Source organism: Larus michahellis, chromosome 5, assembly GCF_964199755.1.
Source record: "Larus michahellis chromosome 5, bLarMic1.1, whole genome shotgun sequence".
In the NCBI taxonomy this organism is placed as follows: Eukaryota; Metazoa; Chordata; class Aves; order Charadriiformes; family Laridae; genus Larus; species Larus michahellis.
The window spans coordinates 77,002,970-77,027,868 of NC_133900.1; the positions used below are offsets into that span (position 1 = coordinate 77,002,970).

The 24,899-nt window shown below is 36.0% G+C and overlaps 1 protein-coding gene across 1 annotated transcript in view; it reads right to left on the minus strand.

Moving 5' to 3' along the window:
* Positions 1 to 24,899, minus strand: part of SGCZ (sarcoglycan zeta) — a 489,034-nt gene that overhangs the window by 38,322 nt on the left and 425,813 nt on the right. The window contains 1 exon segment of the mRNA XM_074588148.1: positions 12,578 to 12,700. Within this exon segment, the coding sequence (XP_074444249.1) occupies positions 12,578 to 12,700 (123 nt within the window).

Consider the following 24,899-nt stretch of genomic DNA (forward strand, 5'->3'; position numbering starts at 1 on the left):
GTTATGTTCAACTTATCCAGACCTAAATAACCAGGTGACACTCAAATTTAGGAATTAAAGTCTAAGAAAGAGGTAAGAAGAAGAAATAAATTAATTACTTAAAGAAAAAGACTAGGTGAGGTCTGAAGAAATTGAGAAGGATTCCCCAAGAAGGACGCTTGCTCTGATCTTGCTTGCCCATTTGAAAAGCTTCAGGAATTTCTTACAAGCGAGGACGAAGTAGAAGACATATAGAGTCTACATTTTTAAGCCAGAAATATCTGACCAGGCACAAACACAGTATCACATAGCCAAATAAAACCTAATAAATTCTGCTGGAAGTCAGGGCAAATTCAGTCAGAACAAGGTCTACATCAATGCAATTCCCAGTTTCAAGACCATTCACACTAAATTGCGTCTAGTTAGATTTCAAGTAAAAGGAAAATTTTTTTGCATCCACATACAATGTACTGTTTAGTCTTACCTTGAGATTCTTGTCTGATGATGAGATCTCAGAAAAAGGTGGCTTCTCCCTGGAGAAGCGCCTGCTGGGAACAACTGGTTTGGCTGGTAGATGGAAGAAGTTTGAATAGGAGTGGTAGTACATAATGAAGTTCTACCCTATCTGAAAGACTTGTGCTCATCTTAATGACAGGTCTCCCAAGAAACAAAAGTACTCATGGGGTAAAGAAACAAAGCTGTTGACCAGTCACTGGTTGACAGAAATGGTCAACCAGTGACTGGTCAACAGCCATGTGGAAGGGATGAGAACTCTGAAGGACTTCCCTGGAACAAGCCAGAGCACAAGTATTAACTGTTTTCGAAGAAGTGCAGACAGTAGAGCTGGCAAATGGCTTGCCTGTCTCTGAAAGCAAATGCTGAAAGGCAGGAAAGAAAGCCAAGCAAGTGGGTGCTGGTTCTGTGGCTGTACATCACCGCTTGCTGGACTTCGTTTGGGGGTGCATGACCTTCCTTCTATAACAGAGGGATATTCCACCTCTCTCATAATGCCCCATTGTGCTACGACTTGCTCAGAATTTACAGAGAGACTTCAGTGATCCTCTATTTAATGAAAAAGGAAATCTTGGAGAAAGGAATAAAATTATTTCCTATTGTTTTACTTTTACTTTGTAGAAGAGAAAAAAAGGAAGTTTACACTTAACGTGAACAGAAACACTTTTATGCAAGTGTCAAAATCAGAGTTTCGTAATTGATAGGTTTCATGAGAGATTAGTGAGAGATACAAATGGAGAGCTAGTTGCAAATGCATATACTCATCCCTCTTTGGTCACCCTGCCCACCTGTTTTTGCCTATTAAACACTGTATTATAGCTAAAAAAACCCTTAAAGAATATAAATAAAACTACAATGAAGAGGACTGTATCTAACACATGTCAGTAAGAATTATTCTGGTGTAAATCTCTGCCAGTGTTACATACAGAACAACAACAGTATATTGTTGTACTGGCACCTTCCAGACATTACTGAAACCTGACTGACCTTGTTAAATTGTCTGCCATCTCCACCTAGCCTTGCTAAGTGTTTTACATTAAAACCTCATATAATCTATAATTTCACGTTTTCTATAGAGACTTCGTAAATACTATGCGCATTACATTTATCAACTTCAAATGATTCTCCCACAAAAATATTCTTGTTTTTTATGGAAAGAAACTTTTTATAATTTCTGGTATAAATTCAAGTGAGGTAGGGTTACTTTAGTGACTGTTTGTTCTGATAAATAAAAGCTCAAAAAAGCCCCAAATATTGGTTAGTAATAAAGTATTAAAATGCAATAAGAAATAAAATGAAGCATTTAAAATTAAAGCAGAAACTTATGAGAAGTGTGCCCGCCTATAATAGTGACAGCTGCAAAGAGTAGGACATTACTCTTGAGGTTAGAAAGAGTAAATTGTATTGAATTTACATAAGTTGCCTTGTGACTAGAAATAAAAAGAAAATATCGGTCTCCTCTAAGGCACATTCCTTGCTGTGATCAGTAAGTTCAAAACCAAATCAGGATCAACCAGCTCATCTCCAACAGATGTTGGTATAATTTGTTCTGTAGAAGAAAATGAAGGGAATTCTACATTGTCTAAAGCCAAACTATTCCAGTGTTTCACTATTTATTCCACTAAAAAGTCTTTGTTTTGTCTTTTTCTTTTTTTTAACTGATAGAGAGCATCCCTTGTTTTTCAACAGGCAGTTTCTCAAGGCCTCGAGACTGATACTATATTCCCTTTGATATTTTTTTCTTCAAGATCAACAGCACCATCTTTTTCTCTCTTCCCTCGGAGATCATGCTTCTGGACACGTAATAAATCTCTTGGCTCTGGATTCTATCCAGTTGTTAACTGAACAATGGTACACCAAACTGGACTAAGCACTTTCGGAGGACTTTGCCAGTCTTGAATAGAGCAGATCTGCAGGCTTTACTCCTATTTACACATTCTAACTTCGTATTTGACTTTCTTGCGTCACATGATGCTCTTCAGCTTGTGATCCAAAATCCTTCTTAACTCTTTTGCTGAGGACTTCTGTGAGCCTTGCTTATGAATTCTCTGAGGCTTTAAGATCGACCTCTGGAAGTCAATTTGATTTTGTTTTGCTGTTATGTTTCCCTGTAACTTTCAAACAGGGCATGTTCTCATTACATGGTGGTTGCCCTCTCTCAGATTTTCTTCTACCTTCAGTTCCTCCCCACTGATCAGCAACACTCCTTACGTTACTTTTTCAACACTGTGTTATCCTTATAATCTATAAATCTTTTTGTACAGTCTGTGTCTTGATCTTTTTTTTTTTTTCCCAAAAGACGTCTATCTCTGTAGTTAAAAGAAACAAGAGACCTCCAAACATTCCAAAATGCTGTCACCAGGCCTCGTGCATTAGATGATTCTTTTTTACATATAAAAAGCTTCATCTGTATAATCTTTTTGGTTTGGTGGTCAACAATACCACCTAGGTCCTCTGCCCTTTCATCAGTACCCGTGAAGCATAAATCTATTTGAATTTTGAATCTCCGAGCAATTATACATTCTTCAGATGCATCCATTTCTGCCTCGATATTGAGGGGTTTTGCTTCATTCTCTTTTTATAAGATTATTCTTACCACATATAATTTAATTCCTTTTATAGAATGTATGTTGATTTTTGCTCTTCCTTCTGTATTTTACATTACCCATTCTGAATTCTTATACATTTCTATCCACATTTAATCTTTGTACACACACTCCATACTTCCTGAACCTTGAGCAAAGCCATATTGTTATATACTTTTAATTCACATACAAAGGCCTATATACATTGCTGATATTTTTCTAGAGCCAAAATGATGCCTTATTATGTTTGTGTCTTGGTGTGCTGAATTTAATGCTGTCAGACACTGTGAAATGTAAACTCGTCATTAGCCACAATGAGGATAGGAATTCAAATTCCCAATGTAGGCTGCAGGCCGTATTTTTGTGGGCGATATAATCTTTTTTCTGGAGTTGCTTCCTGTGGGTGAGATTATTCCTAGCTTATAGGAGTCTGCTATGAATAAGCTTTGAGATGTATTGCAGAGCAGAAATGATCTGAATCTATATTTTTCACAGCTTTGACTGCATACCTGCTTTATAAATAGATCTATGGATAACAGTGAAGACCGAGATGTTACTGGTGGTGGAAATCTGCTAACTTTTCCTCTGAGTAAAGCTCTGTCTCAAACTGTGACTGCCATGGACTCAAACAGAAAACCTCCCTGTGAGGATTTCTGTATTTATTCTTTCTGCTACTTTCTACCTAAATTTAGAGTGAAGATCTTCCTGTTCATTCCCGTAAGTTTTGGAAGTATGATGTATGTCATTAAATATTCTTGTATAATCTCACCATGCAGTTTACAGCTACTAAATACCTTAGCCTGTACTAAAAGTTCAGTAAAAAATTTGCCTTAAGATTGGATAAAAATGAAAAAAGACGCTTTGTAGTGGTTTCAGAGGAAACAAAGTGCAGTTCTGACATGTATTACATGGCTCACAGAAAGCGCTACATCGGTATAATGTTTGGGAAAAGTCAAATGCCTGCAATATTTCCTAAAAACGTACTAGTATCACTCCTATTCTGAAGGCTTTACAAATTGAAATCCAAATGATCTCATCTTCTAGCATGTAATGAGAATACTGTTCCAGGACAAAAAGAAGATATTTTTGGCCTGTATTATCATCATTATCGGGCGAGTCTTTGGAGCCAAATACTCCTTTCATTGAACCACTGCAGCCTGACCCGTGTCTCCAACAATAGAATTTTGTTTCCAGGCAGAAGTAAATCACAAGCAAGTATTTTAAGGCAAAAAAAAAGAAAAAAAAAGGGAATGCTAGAGCTCCTTTATGATTCACCTTTCCCTCCTGTGAGTAGCTGTATCTTAAAAATAGAGATGCCTGAGGACATGTGAGCGTCAGGCATAGCTCAGGTTTTAACAGTTAGAATTTCACTACAAAATCTGAATCCAGTTCATATCCAGTTCCTGCATCAAAACCTTCTGAATGTTTAGTGTGTGTTTGTTTGGAAAACCGGTTTGGTTTGATTTAAGAGTTATCTCAGCTCACTCATCATGGGGCAATTTTCCACTGGGCTGTAACCCTTACACAGGCCATGTGGGTCGGCCTGGTAACATGCAATTCAGGCCTTTCAAAATTAGAACTAGTTTAAATTTCATCTGTGGACTCTGCACGGTCCTTAACAGGGAATGTGGAATATGACTGGCAGTAGGACGCAGACATGCCAAAAATATTCATTCTTACATGGGTCACAAATATCCAATAACTTAATTTTGCTGTCAAAAGAGTAACCTGAAAACCAGATTCAATCTGGAAGTTAGAATCAGTCTCTGGATCAATACTGCTCTGTACCAGACCACACCAAATAGTCTCTTCACTAAACTTTGGGAAGCTGCTGGCTGCGTTCTGCACAGGAACAGCTCAGGTAAGTACAGAATCACCTCAAAACCCTAAGCCCTATTTAACAGAATTAAAGAGATTACAGCCCAGAAGGAGAGGAAAGGATTAAAATCTGTCTTCTCTCATAACTGATGTTATCATCAAAAAAGGAAAAAAAAAAATAATATGGAAGGAGAGGTATTCAGAAAGCATGGATTATAGAAAGGTTGAGTCTCTAGGTAGAGGATGATTTTCTCCTACCTAAACATCAAAAGAGCATCATTTTGCTGGGTTTTTTTTCCTTTCTTTTCCTTTCTCCTGCCTGCCTATATGCTGGTTCCTCCTATGTCTCTGTCTATAGAACAGCCTTGTTGAGTATTTATGTCTCTGTCTATAGAACAGCCTTGTTGAGTATTTTTCAGTAGAATGGCTGTGAGAAATTGAGTGTATTTTCCTGGGCTGGCTTGCACATTTATCTGCTTTTGGGTCTACTCCCTTTTCAGAAAAACTTTTTTTGTCGAGGCTTCTTTCTCTTTACATACATTCCCGAGACTGATCATTCTGTTCCTTGGCGTGTTTTTGTTCAAGTGCCAAAAATCAAAACCTTTCTTTTGCAAACAAACTGTTATTATCCTTAGGTCAATGGGGTCCTCCAACAACCTACACAGTCACCTGCAGGCTGACCTAAGTACATACTGCTTGTAACCTGAGCTGTCTGGATGCGTTCTATCCTTAACTAGAAGATATAAATCTACTTGTGCTATGTCCTGGGTAAGAAATTTATTTATTTAGTCTCACCACTTTTAGCCTGCCTATAAAACTTCCCGTTCATAGACAGCTTGGAGCTCACACCTATACGCTCGTAATCGGCTCTACGGTTGTACCTCAAGAGGAATGCTCTGACATGTTGCTCTGTTGCCAAGTGGTTAGACTTCTGCAATAATATTATCTTTCAATCAGAGCTCTCATACAGACAAGTCTGGACATTAAGTGCTTCCTTGAGATCTAAATAAGCTTATCGGAAACCTTGTTCATCCAGCACATTTTGGTGTACATATTCCTCAGTTGTCATTACCGAGGAAACACAGAAATTCTAGAAAAGTAATGCATTTTTCTTACTGACAGATGATGATGCAAGAATCCTCGTTCATTCAGTGTTCAGGGTACTAAGAGTCTGGCATATCTACTTAAAGGTTTAACTTTTCACTACAACATCAAATACAGCAGTTTTACTGTGGTCACATAATTTGGCTGCGTAAACCAGCTTAAAGTGATTAAGAGCTTCGCTTCATCTTGTGCCACTTCACTCGCCAAACTCCCTCTGTCCTGAACGACAATCCACCAACCGAATGTGGCAAATCCAAGATCTTCTTTCCCATTCATCCTGAAATTCCTATTCAGTCTCTGAAGGCACAAGATTTAAGCCTACTGTAATGACAACATACATCAAATAATCATTTATTTTTCTACATTTCAGTACTTGTTATAAATATTTTATTTCAACTCTTCCAACCTAATTTGCAATTCACATATATTTCCTCATATTTCTGTCATATTTCCTTTTTATAGCCATAAGCCATATTTCTACTTTATCATTTCATTTTAACTACTCTGGAAGACCTTCCTATATCTCAATTACCTGCAAACTCACAGTCCCACAGCACAATCTTAAAATCAAAACTGAGGTACTGCTGCACTCCTCTGCACGTTAATTCTGGATGTTATTAGAATATTATTAGAATATAAGTATGTAGGTACCTTCTGATGTTTCCGTGATAGATCAAGGCTCTCATCTTTTGTCCAGCATTGCTTTGAGCAAAGCCATACTGAACCCACTATAAACATATACTTTAGTGTAATGAAAAATATACTTGCAACCCTTCACAGATTTTTCCCTGACACTGTTCTGGTGTCAAAGTAGCTTTGGCCTACATCTGTCCCGCTATTAATCTGAGAAAATTTCTATTAAAACGGCAGTATGCTATCTCCTGTCCTTCTCTGACTTCCACCTTTCTACATAACTTTGCTATTTGACAAGGAAGAAGGCTCGTGGGAGGTCATAATGGTCTGCAAAGTTTTTATGCCTCTTCTTTTTGTTTCTCCTACAGATGGTAGGTACAAGCCTTATTACAACTGCAATTCCCACGACGAGATCTATTATTACCTTTGAAATATGGAAACAAAGTGATCTTCAGCTAATTGTATCAGCTCACACAATACAGACACGGAGCTCCATATATCTGAAAAGTTTTGTGTTTCAATAAATTATGGAAGCAGTTGAAATCTATAGAACCACTACTAAAATCTTGGGTAGAAGCTTTTAATTAGCTTCTTACTTATTTTTAGTGGAAAAATACTGCTGTTAACATATTAATTACCGTTACAACAAAATTCAGTTTTATACAGAAAGGACTTTAGGTCCTGCGCTAAACCAGATCACAACGCACAGACATTCAGCAGTAAGGGATGAAAGAAAAGCCAGCAGCTAAGAAAGTAATAGAAAACAAAATAAATTAGTTCTCCACAGAGGTGAGTAATATTTTCCAAACAATCTAGACTGGGTTATTTAGAAGAAGTGATACAGCTTATTTACAGCAACCTGGAAGACATAATTGGATTTGACTGCAGACCATAAATGGCTTCTGATGGAAGAACTACATGGTTTACTTTGCAAACCCATTTTTGCCTTGCCTTTTTTTAGACACAGTTAATAAAAAAGCCACATGTGCAAGTACAACTGATTTAGAAAAAAGGTACCTAAACCTGTAACAAATCAAGTTACGCTATTGTTTTTATGGATCTTGGAAGAAGAATCAGAGATAAAATCATGGTTAAACAAAGAACGCTTTAGCCAAGTCTGACTGAAGTATATAGATCAGAAGAACATGTAGGAGACAATATGAGAATTGAATTGCGGTCTCTTCTTCAAAAATCACAGAGAGAGAAACACTTTTTTCAAAAAAGCTAAATGTTTGTATAATTTGGATAAAACATTTTAAGTTCAATGAAAAGAAAAAAGTTTCTGATAATAAGCTTTTAGCCTTAACTGAGCAAACCACCTCAAAAGTCAGGAGGAGAAAATTTAGTTACGTTGTCCAAAAAAGTAGGCGTTTTGCTTAGAACATAACGAGATGACCTCCACTTTTTCTTAATGCCTTTTATACAGCTGCTAACTAAAAGTTTGGTTTAGGAAAAAAGAGGATGGCAAACTGTAGTAACACAGACATACAGTGAAAGTTTTCATAGAAAGAATTACAACCTTCTTTCATAGCAGTGTCTCAGAAAATGTGCATTGAGCTTGGCCTTCTCAATCTGTTTTCTCAGAGGTACTCTGGCAGGCATAAACCCGAGTCACGGTATATGCCTGTACTCCCACCTACCAGTGTCACCAATACAGTGTTTTCAAGTTCTGCTACAAGAATGTCTTATAGAGATAGTATTGCATTTAAAAGAAATATGAAATAAAAGCAGAGGGCAGAAAACTTTGTATTCAGATTTAAGTAACAGACGTAAAAATCAAACAGATACCCTCGCTCTGTAACGGCAGAGGAGCGAAGAAGACTCCATGATGCTACAGACGGTGTCTACTCATGGGGCCAGGGTGACGAGGAGGGATGGAGAAAGGTTTAATGATGTGCAGAAAGGAACCTGTGAGTCCACCAGAAACTCAGCTGCTTATTCCTGCTTGTTTCCCAGCTCTTTGGCAATCTCTTTATTTCATCATGCCTTTCTCTTCCCTCCTTACAAAGCTCCATGATACATGTTGAGCTTGGTGGTAGGAGACATCCCTGCACAAAGGGGCATTAGCCAGCTGCACTTCTAACAGCTCTGTCTAACAAAGCAAAGGCTGAACCTTTTTCCTTCTCTCCTTGAATGATAAAGTAGAGAAGAGCTAACACAGGTAAAAGAAAAAGCAAAAGTAACGGTGGAAGGAAGAATAAGAAGTCTAAATTAAATCAGCCAACTGCCGAATTCTAAAGTGAGAGAGTCTTTATCGGAAATATATAGCTGCAATATCTCTAAAACACAAAGTACTACTTCTGACTTCATTTTTTTCTCATCTAGGAAATAAATTAAAATCTGGATTACTAGCATGTTTCTACTATACCTTTCTCCTTGGAATATGCTGCCTATAGAAAAATTTACAAATAAAAATGATACAAAAATAATCAATGAGAAGCTGTAAACTTAATCTTTCAAGTTTTTATTAATCAAGAATTTCTTACACTGCCTTATGATAGATTGCTTTTGAAAGCTGTGCATTACAAAAGCATTCTTCTGAATTGAGAAAAAAATATCATATAAAATAAATCCCACATTGCCACAGTGGTTTATAAATGTCCATGAAATGGGTATACTTTAGAAAATGAATTACCAAATGCATCACTTATTGGACCCATTTACAGTGAAGTGTTTCCAAAGAGATACACAGTTAAGCAAGAAAATAGGAATAGGTTTTCATTGTAATACCACACTTAAATATCTACATGTGAGAGTTTCATCTCCAAATAAGTACAGCTTATTTTTGCTTTTTGATATTCATTTTTTATTTTCCCTGTTCTTCCATAACTCCTTTCCTATTTCACCCCAAGGCACCGCGATTATCAAAACACAGGCTCGAGAGAAGTACACTAAAAAAAAATAATCTGGTTGATGTTTGACATTGTGGTGCCTTGCCAGGTTTCATCAGTCATAGCATATCATACAGAGTAACGCAGTCTGTAACTCACAGGGGCTCATCACCTTTCACGTGTTTGCTGAAGAATTTAAAGGTATCGCACAATCTTTGGACGAAATTCAAAGAGCTAATATATGAAAGAAAGATTTTGTTATTTCATTCACCCATGAAGACAGAATTATTTTTTTTTTAACCTTTGGGAGATTTTTTTAAAAAAATACTTTTCTTGAGATTGCATGGATCATACAACTTTTAGTCTCCATTGGGAAATCAACGTTAAATAATTTCAGCTTTAGACTGAAGTCAACGGTAAAGCATAGATGTCTCACTATAGCTTTATTACTTGGCTGCAGATTAGTACTTATGCTGCAAAAAGCCTTTTAGGGATACAGAAATTGAGACAGGAGGTTATTCTAAGCCTTTCATAAATGCTCATTAATTTAGAAATCTAATATTCTTCCCTTCATTCTGTGGGATAATATTTTTCTCCTCTAACAAGATGATGGAAGGGTTAACCTAAAGTGGGTCCGAGGGATTTAAAGCATAAAATTTTGAAACTAGCCTTTTATAGACTCATTATAAGATAGTTTACTAATGAAGCCTTTTTCAAAAGATGATTATCCAGAAATTAGAAAGAACGATCCCAACTTCATTAAATTACTTTTGAATAAACACAAGACAACAATTTTCAAGTGATATTTAAAAATAAATTACACTTTCAAATTACAATTACAAAACACCTTAACACATTTTTCTAAAGAAACAGCCCAAGATGTTGGACATTAGGCTATTTAATGGCATATAATTTGTATTCGACTTCATGACCTAAATGACAACATTCAGAACCCGATAAATCCTCCAATACGCATATTTTCTTTGTAATATTTAAATGCTGTCTAAACTTTTTTTTTCTGCATGTGCAAGTAATTAAATTCACTGTTTTTATAGTTTTAACCCTAAAATATTTTTTCTAGTTCAATGAAAGAATGTCTTTGAAAATTCAATCAATCCTAACTGTTGTTTATTTTTCATTTTAGCCACAGAAGGAAAATCAATTACTTGTACAAACAACTCTAGTAGTGAGGTCCTGTGGTGGGACTCAACAAGTATACAGTAATCCCTGAAACTCAGATGAATATATCGAAGTAGCACTAATGTAGGTTTTCCTAAATTTTACTTTTTTTTTTAGTAATTTGTTTTAATTTGGGGTGGGGGGGAGCTTAATATAAATGCATGTATAGTCAGGTGTATTTCTACAACTAAGGAGAAAATCCTGTTCTTTTCTCAGGGAACAATTTTATACCCCATACTAAGCATCATTGAATAAATTTCCGTTAGTTGTTCTGCATTCTCTACCACTGATGCCAACAGGTGCTGTGGGAACTCAACCACTTTGAAGTTAAAGACAGTTGAGCAGTGCTTTGCTTTTGAAGTCTGATAAAAAAAAATTGCCATGACATCTACAACTTATGACTACATTTCTTAATGGCAGGAAATCTAATCCTCAGTGCCATTTCTGAGATGTTTTATGTTTTAACTTATGACAGATGCTTTGAAATCTCCTGTGTCAATTGTATATTTAAGATTAACTTTCTCAGTATTTAATATTCTCATCAAGTTTGAATTCTAGCAGGAGTCAGTACAATTCTCTTTTTCTTTCTTGTGTTAGCCCAGTTACTGTCTTGGGTTTTACTATGGTAAAATTCATAATTCATGTACAACTGCTATCTATGAAGACCCCTGCTGACTCAAAAAAACACTAATGTCTCCCTCTCCTAACTCCAAATTTGGAAAACCAATACAATTTAGTGTATTGTATTGGATACTGCAACACCACTAAACTGCCCACTTGTAAAAGCCCTTTTTTTTTTTTTCTTTTTTTTTTTGGCTAGAGAAGACAGACAAGGTCAGATAGGAATGAAAGAGGAAGAAAAGTTATCCCCCATATACTTGGAAGCAACAGTCTTGAGGCTCATGAAGAAAGTTCAGTCATAGCTTGACCCTGGACTTCCTGGATCTATTTTAATGCTATATCTGGCATTACATGGAAGTAGAACTACCTAATTATTTTTTTTAAAGGCTTAAAGTTGCTAGTAATGCATTTCTTAGTTTTAAAGACCAGAAGGGGATATCTTATCATAATCATCATAAACCAGAACCTTCTTATACTTTCTACGCAATTGAACTTTCAAAATAGTAGGTTGATTTCAAACTCTGTAACTCAGGCATCCGGAGATGTAGACTAACCTAAAGCTAACCACCCCTGGCTGGTGAAGCAACTCAAGTTTTGTATCTTATTTTAGATTATGAGTGGGTAGCTCAAGTCCAGCCCAAGTCCAGATGAGATTTTATTAAGCAGTCACAGTTAAAGCATTTATCTAAAACAAACCTACGTAACTGATTATTTTTTTCATGAGCTGACGGTTTTCTAATATCAAATGAGTTACTAATAAATATATATATATGTATATATATAACAATGACAGTAAAATACCAATGAGAATTATTTTTCTTCTTCTATTGAACAAATGTTCAAGTCAAGACTAAGTTTCTACTTACTACACTTCAGCTGAGCCTCCTAAAGTGCAGCACTGTATATACTCTTAATTCACATGGAAGTGAGACTTCACACTTTGTATACGGAAAAAACAAAGGTATATAACAATAGTTTTTTCCATTGTGAAGGGGCATTATCTAAACAAATGGCATAGAAACAACAAAAAAACGCTTTACTAACAGTAACATATGAAAGTCAAATAACTGTGGTAAGGGTGATTTTTAACATAGTAGGTCCTGCAGAGCTTAAATTAAAATCTACCTTTAGATGAATCATTTTTAGATTACATGATATCTTTTGGTTGATCAAGCAATCCCTGATGACGTGAAGATGTTTTCCTTTCCCGTGGATGAAAATTTTTTAGAAGGCTGATAGACTAATTATGACTAAGGCTATTAAAAAGGAAAAAAGAAAGTTTACAGCCATTTAGAAACCTTATGATCACCATACCTGTGACTCTCAGTCTGTCGGCTCCAATGACAATCTCATCTTCATCTGCAGAAAACAACACTTTTCCACCTTCACTTGCCCTCACTTCAAATCTCTTACACTGGGCCTCTACAGCATCAGCTCCTGAAATCAAGGAAGTGAATGTTTCAACTAAGATATTTTGCAAGAATAGATGTAATCACCAGCTTACGTGGAACACCGAAAACACATAGAGTACATGAGGCTTTTATAAAATAGCTGACTTTCTGTAAGGCTAGTAGGAAATTTATATTACAGAATATTGTTAAATGAATTTACAGACTATTTAACTATTGCACATCAGGATAGAATTGAAAATAACAATGAGAAATACCTATTTCAGTGGCATGTGTGGAAGTCAACACAAGCATTTAGAATGTACTTAAACCCTGAGATTTTGAAATGCCAATTCAGACAGAACTTTCTGGGGTTTGCTCAGTTGAAATTGGAGTTTCTTGCCAATGGAAAAAAAGATAACATGAGCTTATTCCATAAAGACCAAGAAATCAACACAGCAGAAACAGGTATTTTTCATTCAGTGCTACTACAAACCTGAAAAGCGAAATAAAAAAATTAAAAAGCCAAAAAAAACCAAACAAAAAAGATAAACTGAGATATCATGATTTAGATCATATTCTATGAAACAAAACTCCTGGTGTCTCCAAGCTCCAAAAGCCTAAAATAATTCTGAAATCAAACAGACCTATGGAATTGCATTAACAGTACAATAAAAAAAAAGTTTGCAGACATCAAAACTCTCGTTAAATTTACTACGCTCTTCAATTCACAGGTCTTCTTCAGTGTTTTGTCTGCTAAGTTGTTTCTGAAAATTTATTTTATTAATCAGTGACAGCAAAACTTTACTTCTGAAAATGGTGTTGCAAAGCAATGAACGCCTATAATGCAACCAGCTGTAAGACAAATGACAAGATATATGACAATTTTTTCATTGATCCCTAATTAGATTTCTAATGTACATCTGGAATGACACATCAATCTGTATGGGTAAAAATTATGGGGAAGACATTATGGACAAAGGAATACATGTATGTCATTTCAGCTTATCGATCTGGCTTATAGGTTTGTAAAAACGCCTGCTTCCATAATGTGGAAGTTTTCATTTTAATATGCAAATGCACATTACCAATTACATAATGAGAAATATAAAAGCTGTGATAATTAATTTTGGACGAGGAATTGCCATAGCAACCCTTGATTTGCAGAATCAGCTATAAAATCAATAAAACAATTCCTCTTACTTTCAGATCAACTTACATTTGTAAGGTGAAAAATTTCTGGTTGCTTTTAATTAATGAAAGTAAAAAGAAAATTATAAGATAAAAGGAATTATAAGAATACGTGTGATGCCCCGTTTTCTTGAAGTTAGACATGTTTATTCTTTTGTAAAAGTGTCAAATGGTACTTTCTCCCTCTCTCTGTACAATTGAACTTTATTTTAAATGTTATAATCAGGTTGTTGGCTTTGTTTTGAGAAAGTATCACATTTTTGTAAAGACGGACAGGAAGAGATTTTGGATAACCTAATGTTAGCCAAGGGATAAGGGCTATATCTCACAGACCTTTCCGGATGCTCACTAACAAAAGGTATGACAAAGTCTAAGTGTCCATCAGGTTAACTGTAATCACAACATACATTCACACACAGCTGAATTACTGAATTCAGCCATTACTCTTAAATACTTCCCAAAGGTCAGTGGTGGATTCCCTGACAGCGTTGTCCCAAGGCACATCTTAATTATTTGTTTATAATGCTAGCATTTAGCTAGCCATGCGTGCTAGCAATACTGTTGGGAGGGATACTCCTTCCTTCTGCACCGTCACAAGTTGAGATGTCTTCTTAAAAAGCTGTTAAATACATATTTATATTTATTTGTTATATGAATGCTTATTTTATGACACCCAGTGAGATCTAGGCATTATCAGGCCTCTGGTGAGTTCAACAGACTGTTGTGTATCTGTCCAGTCGCAGAAACACAAGAAGAAATTAGGTCAATTTATCAATTTTTTCAATTTTAGTTCTTAGTTTGCAAATATGTTAAGCTTATATGTTGTTTTGCAAAACAATTCCATTGCAAAATAGATCATACTGTTCTTGACTATATTCAATTACTGTATGAAAATGGGATGACCGCATAAACTCAGATTACTGTAAGAACTGTAATAAACCAGATGACATTACTATTTCGTTCATTTAAAAGAGGGAAAAAATATAATAAATTGTGGACTGGTTTAAAATACTTGCAGAAATTATTGATTATTATTTATTGAGGACTTTTGAAGATTATATGATCCACTGATAATTTACGCACAGCTACGATTCAATGCTCAAAATGATATATGATAATCATGAGCAAACACTGCTCACAGTAGTAAAACCAAGGTGTAATCCTCTTCAGACAGCACTGCACAACAATGCTTATTTTAGGATGCTTCTCAAGGTTCAGAATAGAAAGACCTCTCGAGGTTAAAAGGATCCATGTTTTCTTCTTGAATACAACTACTTCCCGAAACCCTGTGGTCTGAAGGAAGATGTCTTGAGACTACATCGAAGTTGTTGCTGAAATTATTGATGACAAAATAAGTGGTAGCTTCATATTTGAAATAAGAATGCATGCTGCTGTTTAGCCATTTCATTATAGATGGAAGTACAACTGTGCCCTCTCTGCGTGCCATTGATATTTTGCCCCTGTGTTCTCTGGAGGAAGAAAACCAACCCAGGCCTGTTACTAAGTTGCTTAGGTCGCCCTAATAAAATCGTACACTGAAAGGCTAAAAATCAAATAGCCTTACCATGGTAAACAGAGAAACCACTTAAATTTTACACAAGCCTTTTACAATGTCTAGCTTTTATTCATTGATATGTATTTTCTTACTGCTTCTGTTGAAATTTTTTTCAGAATTGGAAAAAATTCTGACACAATCAAAACATTCTATTTTGATACACTTTTGGAATAGTTGTTTGCTTTTGGCTTGGAGAGGTTTGTTCTTCATTGTGAAATATTTAAAAGATATGCAATTAGAAGGCATTAATTTAATGTAAAATTCACAAAAGCAGTATTAAAATTGACCTAAAATATATTCCTTTGAGGAAAAATTGGAAGCAATCATTTTTCCTGGTTTAGTCACAAGTTTGATTTCAAAATCTCACAATCTCCAAGCCCTTCTGGAATTGTATATTTGTTTTTCTGCACACGTCTAGTTTTGAATCATTCTGTAAATTTCATTCCATTCTAAGACAGGTTTTAGAATAGAATGAACTACACTTCACGAGAGCTGGATTTGGAATCATTATGAGAAAGCATAGGTGAGAATTCTGTTGTAAATTTCAGTAAACAAGAAATACGAACTGCGTTTTAAAACAAGAAGGTCATGGTTTCAGGTTGCTTAACAACTACCAGCATGTTCTCTGTGAAACTCTTGCATACCCGAACATATTATCAAGCATAGCACTTGATAGGCTACCACAATAATCAAGGTAACGTGCTTTAAAGTCTTTAACCACCACTGTATACGAAGCAAGGTATTCTTATCTCTCCCATTTTGCAGAAGGAAAAGATGCTGTACAAGACATAAGGGTACCACCAGTCCCTAAAATGCAGACAGTTCCTCCCGCTAACTACATTCATGGTACTCAGTATCTGGTCCCCCTGCACGTGCCGGACTGGTGTGGCATCACCTGGACTGGTGTGGCTGCCGGGCACCCTGCCTGGGCGCTTGCCTTGCCTTTGGATGGAAACTGCAGTGAGGAGGAGGAGGAGGGAGGGCCCTTGAGTCTCGCTTCGACAGGCAGAGAGCGTACTTCAGAGCCAAGTTTGGGGGGAAAAAAACCTGAGGACGAAAAGCTGAAAGTCCCTCCTACAACATCTAGCTAAAGGTCAGTCAGGATGTTTGTGCTATAACGGGTAATAAACCCGGGAAGACCGAGTACATTCTGCTTTACGTGAAGCATTGCCTGGAGGGCTGTTTGTAAAAATACGATGCTCATTTATGGAGACAGGTAATGAGAACATAACAAAGAAAAACAAAAAGCTCCACTCAACTGATTAGAAAAAAATTAATACAAGACAACCAATGTTTATTGTCATGGCCCAGGAGATTTACTTTTCAGCCGTGATTTTCTGCAAAGCAAGGAGTCCACCGCAGCGTGCTGCCTGCCTGACAACAGCAGCAGCATCCCGCGGGGACAGGAGAGCACAGCTGGAAAAGGATGGGAGGTTAGACCTGTCACTGTCCTGCAACCATACTTACGAATCAGGAAACCAAAGGATAGTCACAAATAATTTAATACTAACTCGTTTTGTCTTTATTTAAAAGCTGATGATTGCTTAGCTGCCTAAAAGTAAGTGGCATTATAAGTACCGTGATGCTGTTAATTTACACACATGAAAGTTGTTAGTTCTCTAAAGAAAAGGAATTAACAGAGAACGTGAGAGAAATCAAAGAGAAAAAAGACCTGCCAAATTCTTACTCATTATATATCACTGCAAGTGACAGCCCGTGTTTCAAAAACTGCCTTTTAAAACTTGTGATGTATTCAGGATAATATAGCTTATCATGAAGAACAACTTACAGAACAACAATATGTAGCTTCAACACGGAAATGCACATACTTTAGTTGCATTTGTGCTTCTTCAGCATCACATTGCATAAAAGCACACCTAGAATTCCTCTAGTCCAAAACATCATTACAGGACATAACTCTACTTTTTTATGTTGAAAGAAACGGGCTTTACTACTGTTGCACTCAGGGCTTCACAGTGCATCACTTATCACTCACTCATTGCTGAAACAGCGGTTAGTGTATTCAAGCCACTTGAGAGCTTACTAACAAAACATAATACGTGTTAAGTTTGTCTGTTTGACATAGAACCAGATGTGAACGTTATGAAAATGGCTTTGAAAAGTTAAACTGCCTACAGAGTAATCAATGCCATCAAATGGAATTCTGTTTCATTACAATTTCATTTCCCAGTTGAAATAAGAGTAAGCAGTTGCATGTGCAATGTATTAGTGTATTATCTTCTTAGCTGTAACGCAAAACGCTGTGTTCCGAAACCACTCTACAAACATACATGTCTCACAAAATGTCTGAATCTTTAATAGTACTATGAAAAAAAATGATGAGAATTATCTCTTAGAATATCATGCATGAAGAAAGGAAATCTTTTGAAATTTTTAGCTCAAACTTGTAGAAAAATCACACTATCCACTATGCTTATTATCAACCAATGACGCTGCTTCAGTCCAGAGAAACATGCAAGAAAATCGATCTTCCAAATTCCGTTTGTAAAGGTAATTTCTAAAAAACACTTGGCTACCTGAAAAGCTTTCTAGCTGTGCTACTTCATACTATACCACCAACCTACTTCATACTAGAGATGCTGTCAGCTTCTTAATAGCTTTAAGCAGGATCAAGGCAAGTCCAAGGCAAACTCTCTTTTCTGCTTGTATCCAGGAAAACTATTTACTTGTAATTTCCGTTGTATAATAATGAATTAAATTATTAGGTTTCTGCGAAATTCCATTCATTTAAAGTATATAGATGAAACGCGTACATTTCACATTCCCCCATACATGGTATATAATGATGGTTTATAACAGATGCTTGTTGCACAGCAGTTGTATAATCAAAGCTATCATTAAACCAGCTGCGCTAAACATGGTGCAAAGCATAAAATCATTCATTTTAGCTGCAGTGAAGGTGCGTTACACGAAAATGTTGGGCAGTACGTAAAATACGGATACAGAGAATTATAGTGCTGCAACCCAGATGAAACACTAATAGCGATTACATTTCAAGAAGGAACTGTGTCTATTTTGAATTTGTACAGTGTCTAGCTTGACTTAGTTATAAAGTAAAACCATAATTACAACAATGAAGAATGCACGCTTTCAACATTTTGCTTTTTAAAGTCAATGATGCCTTGTACTACTTTTATTATTATTCAGCCACCTGGCAGACAACAAATTCAGACATAGAAATAGCTAAGAAACCACCCACTCCAAATTAAATATAGGGACTAGTATTCAAAGGGAATGACCACAAATCTTTGATCTTTGTAAATGCAAAACATAATGAAATTCAACGGACTGTCTTCTGATTCTTCAATGAAAAATGGCTTATTCAAACATTTATTAAATGCAGGGTATTTTGGGATGACAAAGAAAGTTAGTTTTACGACAATGTGTTGATACTTCTGAGATTGGAGATAAAAGAGATAAGGCATTTTTAATAAAGGTTCAACCCCCAGTCGGGTCTAAAATCAATATTGTTGAAATACACACCTAGATAAAATTTTGTTAATATTCATAGGAATGTAAAATACTATATTATTTTGACCACCAGAGATCTCAGAAATTTTTCAGTGAATGCAATTGCAATAATGCAAATGAAGGACTCATACCAGCTGAAGAGAAGCACTGAGGAATTTGAATAAAGAGAGCTTTCAGCTGAGGGCTGAAGACATCCACACAAGCAAACATTCACGGCAATCAGAACACGTTCTGTGTTCTGTTTGCTGAGAAAAGGAAGGGACCACCTTCTTTACATCAAAAAAGGGTGAAAGTGACAGTTAAAAAAAAAAACCCTAGCTGAGTCTTGTCAATAGTTGATGGCCATGATATGGAGGTGTCAGAAGGTGCCTGCTTTTAGGAGAGGTTGACCTTTGAAGTTTCCTGGTCCGAATGATTACCTACTCAGACAAGGGAAAGTGGAGCGAGTGCTAGGCCAGAAGCAGCAATGCACATCCTTGTTATATTTTTTAGCATCAAACTACAGCGAATAATACCAGCTGTCAACACAATTTATCACCATGGGGACAAGCCACACATTTATATAAAGAAATACATATGAACAAAGAAAATGAAGTAGCGTCATCTGAATCAGACAACAGGTATGGTGGTAGCATGGTTCTTCCTTCTCCATGATCTACAGACCCACCGCTATCTGTAAAAGACTAGTGATATTACAGGCTTAGGACTTGGTCAAATGGAAGCTCACAGGAAAATTCTGCCCTACCGGGCAGATTTTATTTCTAGGAACTTCATGACAAGACACACATAAAATATTGCCCGTCGCCACTGCAATGGATAGAATACATCCTTCCCTCAGTCTGCCTTCCCGGTGCATCTTGATGGTGGAACCCCGGGTATGAAAATGTATATGAATGTTGTATAAAAGCTGCAGCAGAAAGCACTCTCCATGCTACTTCTAAACGGGGCCACACCTGCACAAGTGCCAACCTGTGCTTTTCCTCCTACTACCCCTTTCATGTGGTATTTTCTACTGGAGACTTTGAGAAATTGCATGGCCTTTGGTCTGCAGGCCTTTGGTCTGATCTGCTACAGCTGTCTATAGGTTTCACCAGCTATGAGCAATACACGCGGATGAGTGAAAGTAAAATCTGCTTCTTGAAGGGTGGTTGAGCTTTAAATCAACACATTTATTTTGCTTCAGTAATGGCTAAGGGCACGTGCGTCGTCTGCTCCTGTGGCTCAGCTGACAGGCGGTAACTTTACAGTATCTTAATCACTTATACGGGTCCTTAAATAAGAAAGCTAAACAAGCCAAAGGAAAATACGTTAGGCGCCCTATAGTGTGTGTAAGACTTCAGACTGTATGTTCTCCTCTATTTATAATTTCATTAAGTTTAGTTTATTCAAAACATGAGCTAGATAGTTGAATTGAGGCTTGTGGCAAGTATAAGGAGTTTCCTGACTGACTGGTTTTTCTCATGATACTGTACATATATTAGAAACATATATAAATAATATATATAATATAAATGTACTTTAAATAAATAAAAACCCATAGAAATGGCTAATTTTTAATTTAATTGTTAAATGAAATATATTTCAGTATGAAGTCAATAATAAAGATATTAAATTATAAATAAATATATATTATTTTTTTACTACCTTCGTTATTGCATTATCTTTCCTACAGATGTATCTTTCCTCTATTGTCCAAGAATCTTTCTTTATGACACCAGTAAATATCCATGCTATGTCAAATTCTTCTCGTGGCTGCCTTTATCAACTTAGCTTTCACAAGCTCAAACGTCCAGCTCATTGAAATGAATTAATTATAACTCTAATGTATTTTGGAGTACTCCAAAGTGTGAGTGGGAATAGCAAGTTTATCAGTTTTTCCTCCTCATGATGAATGCAACCTGAATAGGACTAAATCCTAAGAGAATTTTCCAAGTTTTCAGCATTACCCTCAACCTTGGAATGTTTTGCTTTCTGTGATGCGATTGATTTTAACAACTGAAATAATTTACAAAGCTTTCGGAAGCTGAGGCTTACCGAAGCAGTCTGTGCGTCACATTTCAGTTTCCATTGTCTTTGTTAGCTGAGTTAGGCTATAAGGTTACTGTTACGTTGTTTGGCCACCACAACTTTTACAAAAATCCAAAGCAGCCTACTAAGGCACTGAAGTATATTATTTACAGTGTATTCCCCTGAGAAGAAATGAGAATTAAAAAAAGACAGACCGATACATAGTATGAGATACCTGGCTACATGCTGTGCTTAACAAACAGCACATTCAAATCAAATAGCAAGAGCAGGCACAAGACAGTAAGGGGAGTAGGAAATTTCTTCATCACATAGATGAAACTCAAAGACAAAACAGGAATGCTGCATTTCTCCTTGGGCAACGTAAGGTCTTGCGGATCATAAGGTCATTCTTTCCTCTCTAAAAACTGTTTCTATTTACCATTATTTACTTCCTTTAGGTCAGACTTTTAGTCTGACTTTTTTATTGAATGTTCTAAAGTTTAGCAGAAATTCTACTGAAAATCACTTACCTGTAAATACAACCTTGTTTTTTTCTTTTCTTAAAAACAGATCTGCTATTTGACGTGTTTGCGGCCTTTGAGACCTTATCTCTTATCTGCGTAGTCTCTAAAATAATTGCTCATAGTGCAAGTACCTTTCTGCTGCCCGCTTTATCATTCTGAGGTAAACTGTATTGGAACTGAAATTGAATTAAGTGAAATACATTCGTATCACCTAACCGTTCTTTAACTTTTCTCTTCCTGATTTTACCCTCTGACCTTTTCCAATAACTGTTATATATCTCGCTTTGTGAAGATTTAAAAAGGAATGCATTTCAGTTTTACCTCTCTTACTGGTGATATTCTCTTTAGACACAGTCATTCTGAAATTTGTTTCTACTCTGTAGAACATTTGAACATTTTTGGCAGTTTATTAATATAAATTAAAAGCTAACTTAAAATATTTTCACTTGTATTCTCTGTATACACTTAGTAATACAGGGGTTAGTTTTCAATCTTCCTTTTTTTTTTTTTCCCTCCCCCTAGATTTTATTAAAAAGATGCAAGTTGTTTTTCCAGATGCTTTTGGCAGTTTTCCATGGACTTTAAATATAACCTGTTGTGACTAGAAAATATTGTATAATATTAATCCTTAGTAATTAGATCCTTAAAATCTTTCCAAATGCAAATTAAACTTTTTGAGATAAATAACTGAATTAATCAGATTTTGAGAGAAGACGACTGAAACAAAGAATATGAGCTACCAGAGTATTCGAAGCTTTCTTGGAAAAGGAATGTTAAAAAAAAAAAAAAAGTATTTTACATTTTTACAAAAAGAATTCAACACTGACAGCTGTAACATAAGGAGGAATAGAAAATCTATTGTTTCTGAAGTGACTGTTTCTCAGATTATCTGCTTTAGCTATAGAGTACAAATACACTGAAGTTTTCTACGGGAAAGGTGTTAGCATTACATATAATCACGCTTTCTCTGAGAAAGGTTTAATGCAAGAACATACAAAATATTAAAAGATACACAGGATTCATCTACAAAAAGGATACCACTGGGTGCTATTGGCTAGTAAAACAAGAGTAGAAAATTATAGCCTGATGACTAGAAAATGATAATTTAAAACCCTTCTGCTATTTGGTAGATCAGTGAATTGCATTTGCAGATTTCCAGACAACTAGCATCCGCTATGATGATAGCACAAGATGATGATGGCTTAGCCTAGCTCTCCGGATTTTGGTATTATCCATTTAGGAAATTACTTGTCTCCTTGCCCTTGACAGTGGGACAAGGGCCAGGAAAGCTGCTGAAACAGGATAAAAGGAGATTTGGGCTTTTAGCTTCTGGAGGTGTCTCTTCTGATTAAGGTTCTCAGTGGAGTTCATTGTTGATTTGTAACACAGAAGATGCAATTCAATTCACAGACGAAGAGATCTAGCTCAGATTCCTACCCTGCTGACACTTAAATTCTGCATCTATATTGGCGATTTGAATCATTCCCAGATTGTCTGCCTTTCAAATACACCCCTTGAAAAGACTATATTGATACCGCTGGGAGTAGGATCTTACGGTAACAGAATAAGTTTAGTACCATGGGGAAATCTGAAGTGTCCTCAAAGGAACTTATAATTTTGTAGCTGGAAAGAAATCTAACCTAGATGCAGATGGATGTATAAATTCAGAGGCAAGACCTGCAGCACAGGTGGAATTTTTGTCTGGACTTGCTGAAAGCTTTTGCTTTGGCATTACGGCAAGCCAATTAGAATCGCTCAAATAGCTGCAGTAAATCAGCATCTGGCTTCATATATAAGTTCCACAAAGAAAAGAAATTAAAATAAATAAATAAATAAATAAACAACCACAAAACCCACCAAAAAAAACCCCGAACCCAAACCCAGTAAACGAAGACCTACCAAACTAGAGAGAAGATTAGAAATTTCCCTTTCCTTCTTAAAAGACAGGTGAGTGTCAGAACCATCCTGTCAGCCTTTTCCATGATAGAAAACCACCTTCTCCATTCCACACACGAAATGCGTAGGAAAATTCTAGTGTCTGACAACTTCAAGGCGGTAAAGAGTCCCCGTGCCTTGTTAATACATGGGACAGAAGAGCAACAAAACAGCTTTTCCAAACAAAACATCTGTCCAAAACATCGCAAAAGGAAAGTCATTAAGTTTTGGTACTCTAATGTTGGAATAACTTATTTTAAGGGCAATGTAGTCCTTAATTTTGATTTGGAGAAAAAGCTCACTCTGTATTATTTTGATCTATAACTGATGTTAGTGATTCAGTGGGTGATAACTATTCCCAGTGACTAATTAATTTCAGATTTATGGAATGCTTTTCTTTGCAGGAGGAGATCTAGTAAAAATTTTAAAATATTCAGCTAATCATTAATTCAGTGTCATCTGTTCATAATTCAGCTGCAACTGCAATATTTATCACCCTAAGAATAACCTAAGGAAAAAGAAGGTATTTTCAGAGACGTATTTATGTATTATGGAAATTTTAAAAATCCATATTAAATATACCTTTAAATGTCCTGTACACGCCTGAGACAAATTACAAGACAGCTCTGCCCAACTACAAACGGCACAATTAAAAATCTCTAGTATTGGCATAGTATGGAATTTGAAACTGTTCTGAATGGAGGCAAAATAATTAAAAGGCAAATAAACATAATTGTCTTGATCAATAAGCACAACAAACCAGCTAAGTTCTAGTCATGGATATTAACGGGTATTTTTCAGTGAGCTATTAAAGTTTCAGTGTTATACATTAAAGTTGGTTTCGGAACTGCATATTTTTATAGGACTGAGACAAAGCCATGCAATAATTAGAAGGTAAACTTCGACACTAGTGTTTTTAAAACCTATAATAATTGCAACATAACTCCGAGATGCAATTTCTGAGAGCTGACAGACGCGTGAGAGCAAATTCTAGAAAACAGAAGGGGGTTTATTTATTTTTTAATACCAGTCATCTAATAGATATGAACTAGAACTTGTGATCTAAGAGGTTCATGATCTTGCATTGACAAATAATTTCATGGAGAAACAGACAAATGTTTCCAAGCCTGACTATCCACTTGCAAAAATCTCTTTCACATATAGAAACAGGCTAATTTCCTATAGCTGGCTCAGTTCTGATAGAACTGATAGAACCCAGACTTTTAAAGATAACTTAGCCAAATAAATACTCTAGGTCTAAAATCAAATTACTACTTAATCCACATTTTTGATAAATCTCTTTGCTGTCACTTCAACATCTTTAACAGCAGCAGGATGCTATTGAGTTTCTTCTTCCAAGTGTTCTCTGTAGCTCTGAAGTAAAGGAGAACATCAGAAAGATCTCACTGCTCTTCTCGTTCTCTTTTTTTTTTAAATTAAGGGGGTTTTTATTTAATTAAGTTAAAAAACGGCTTTTCATTTATTTGCCCTTATTTGTCCTTCACCTAAGCCACTCCTATTAGAATAACATATTCTTGCCAATA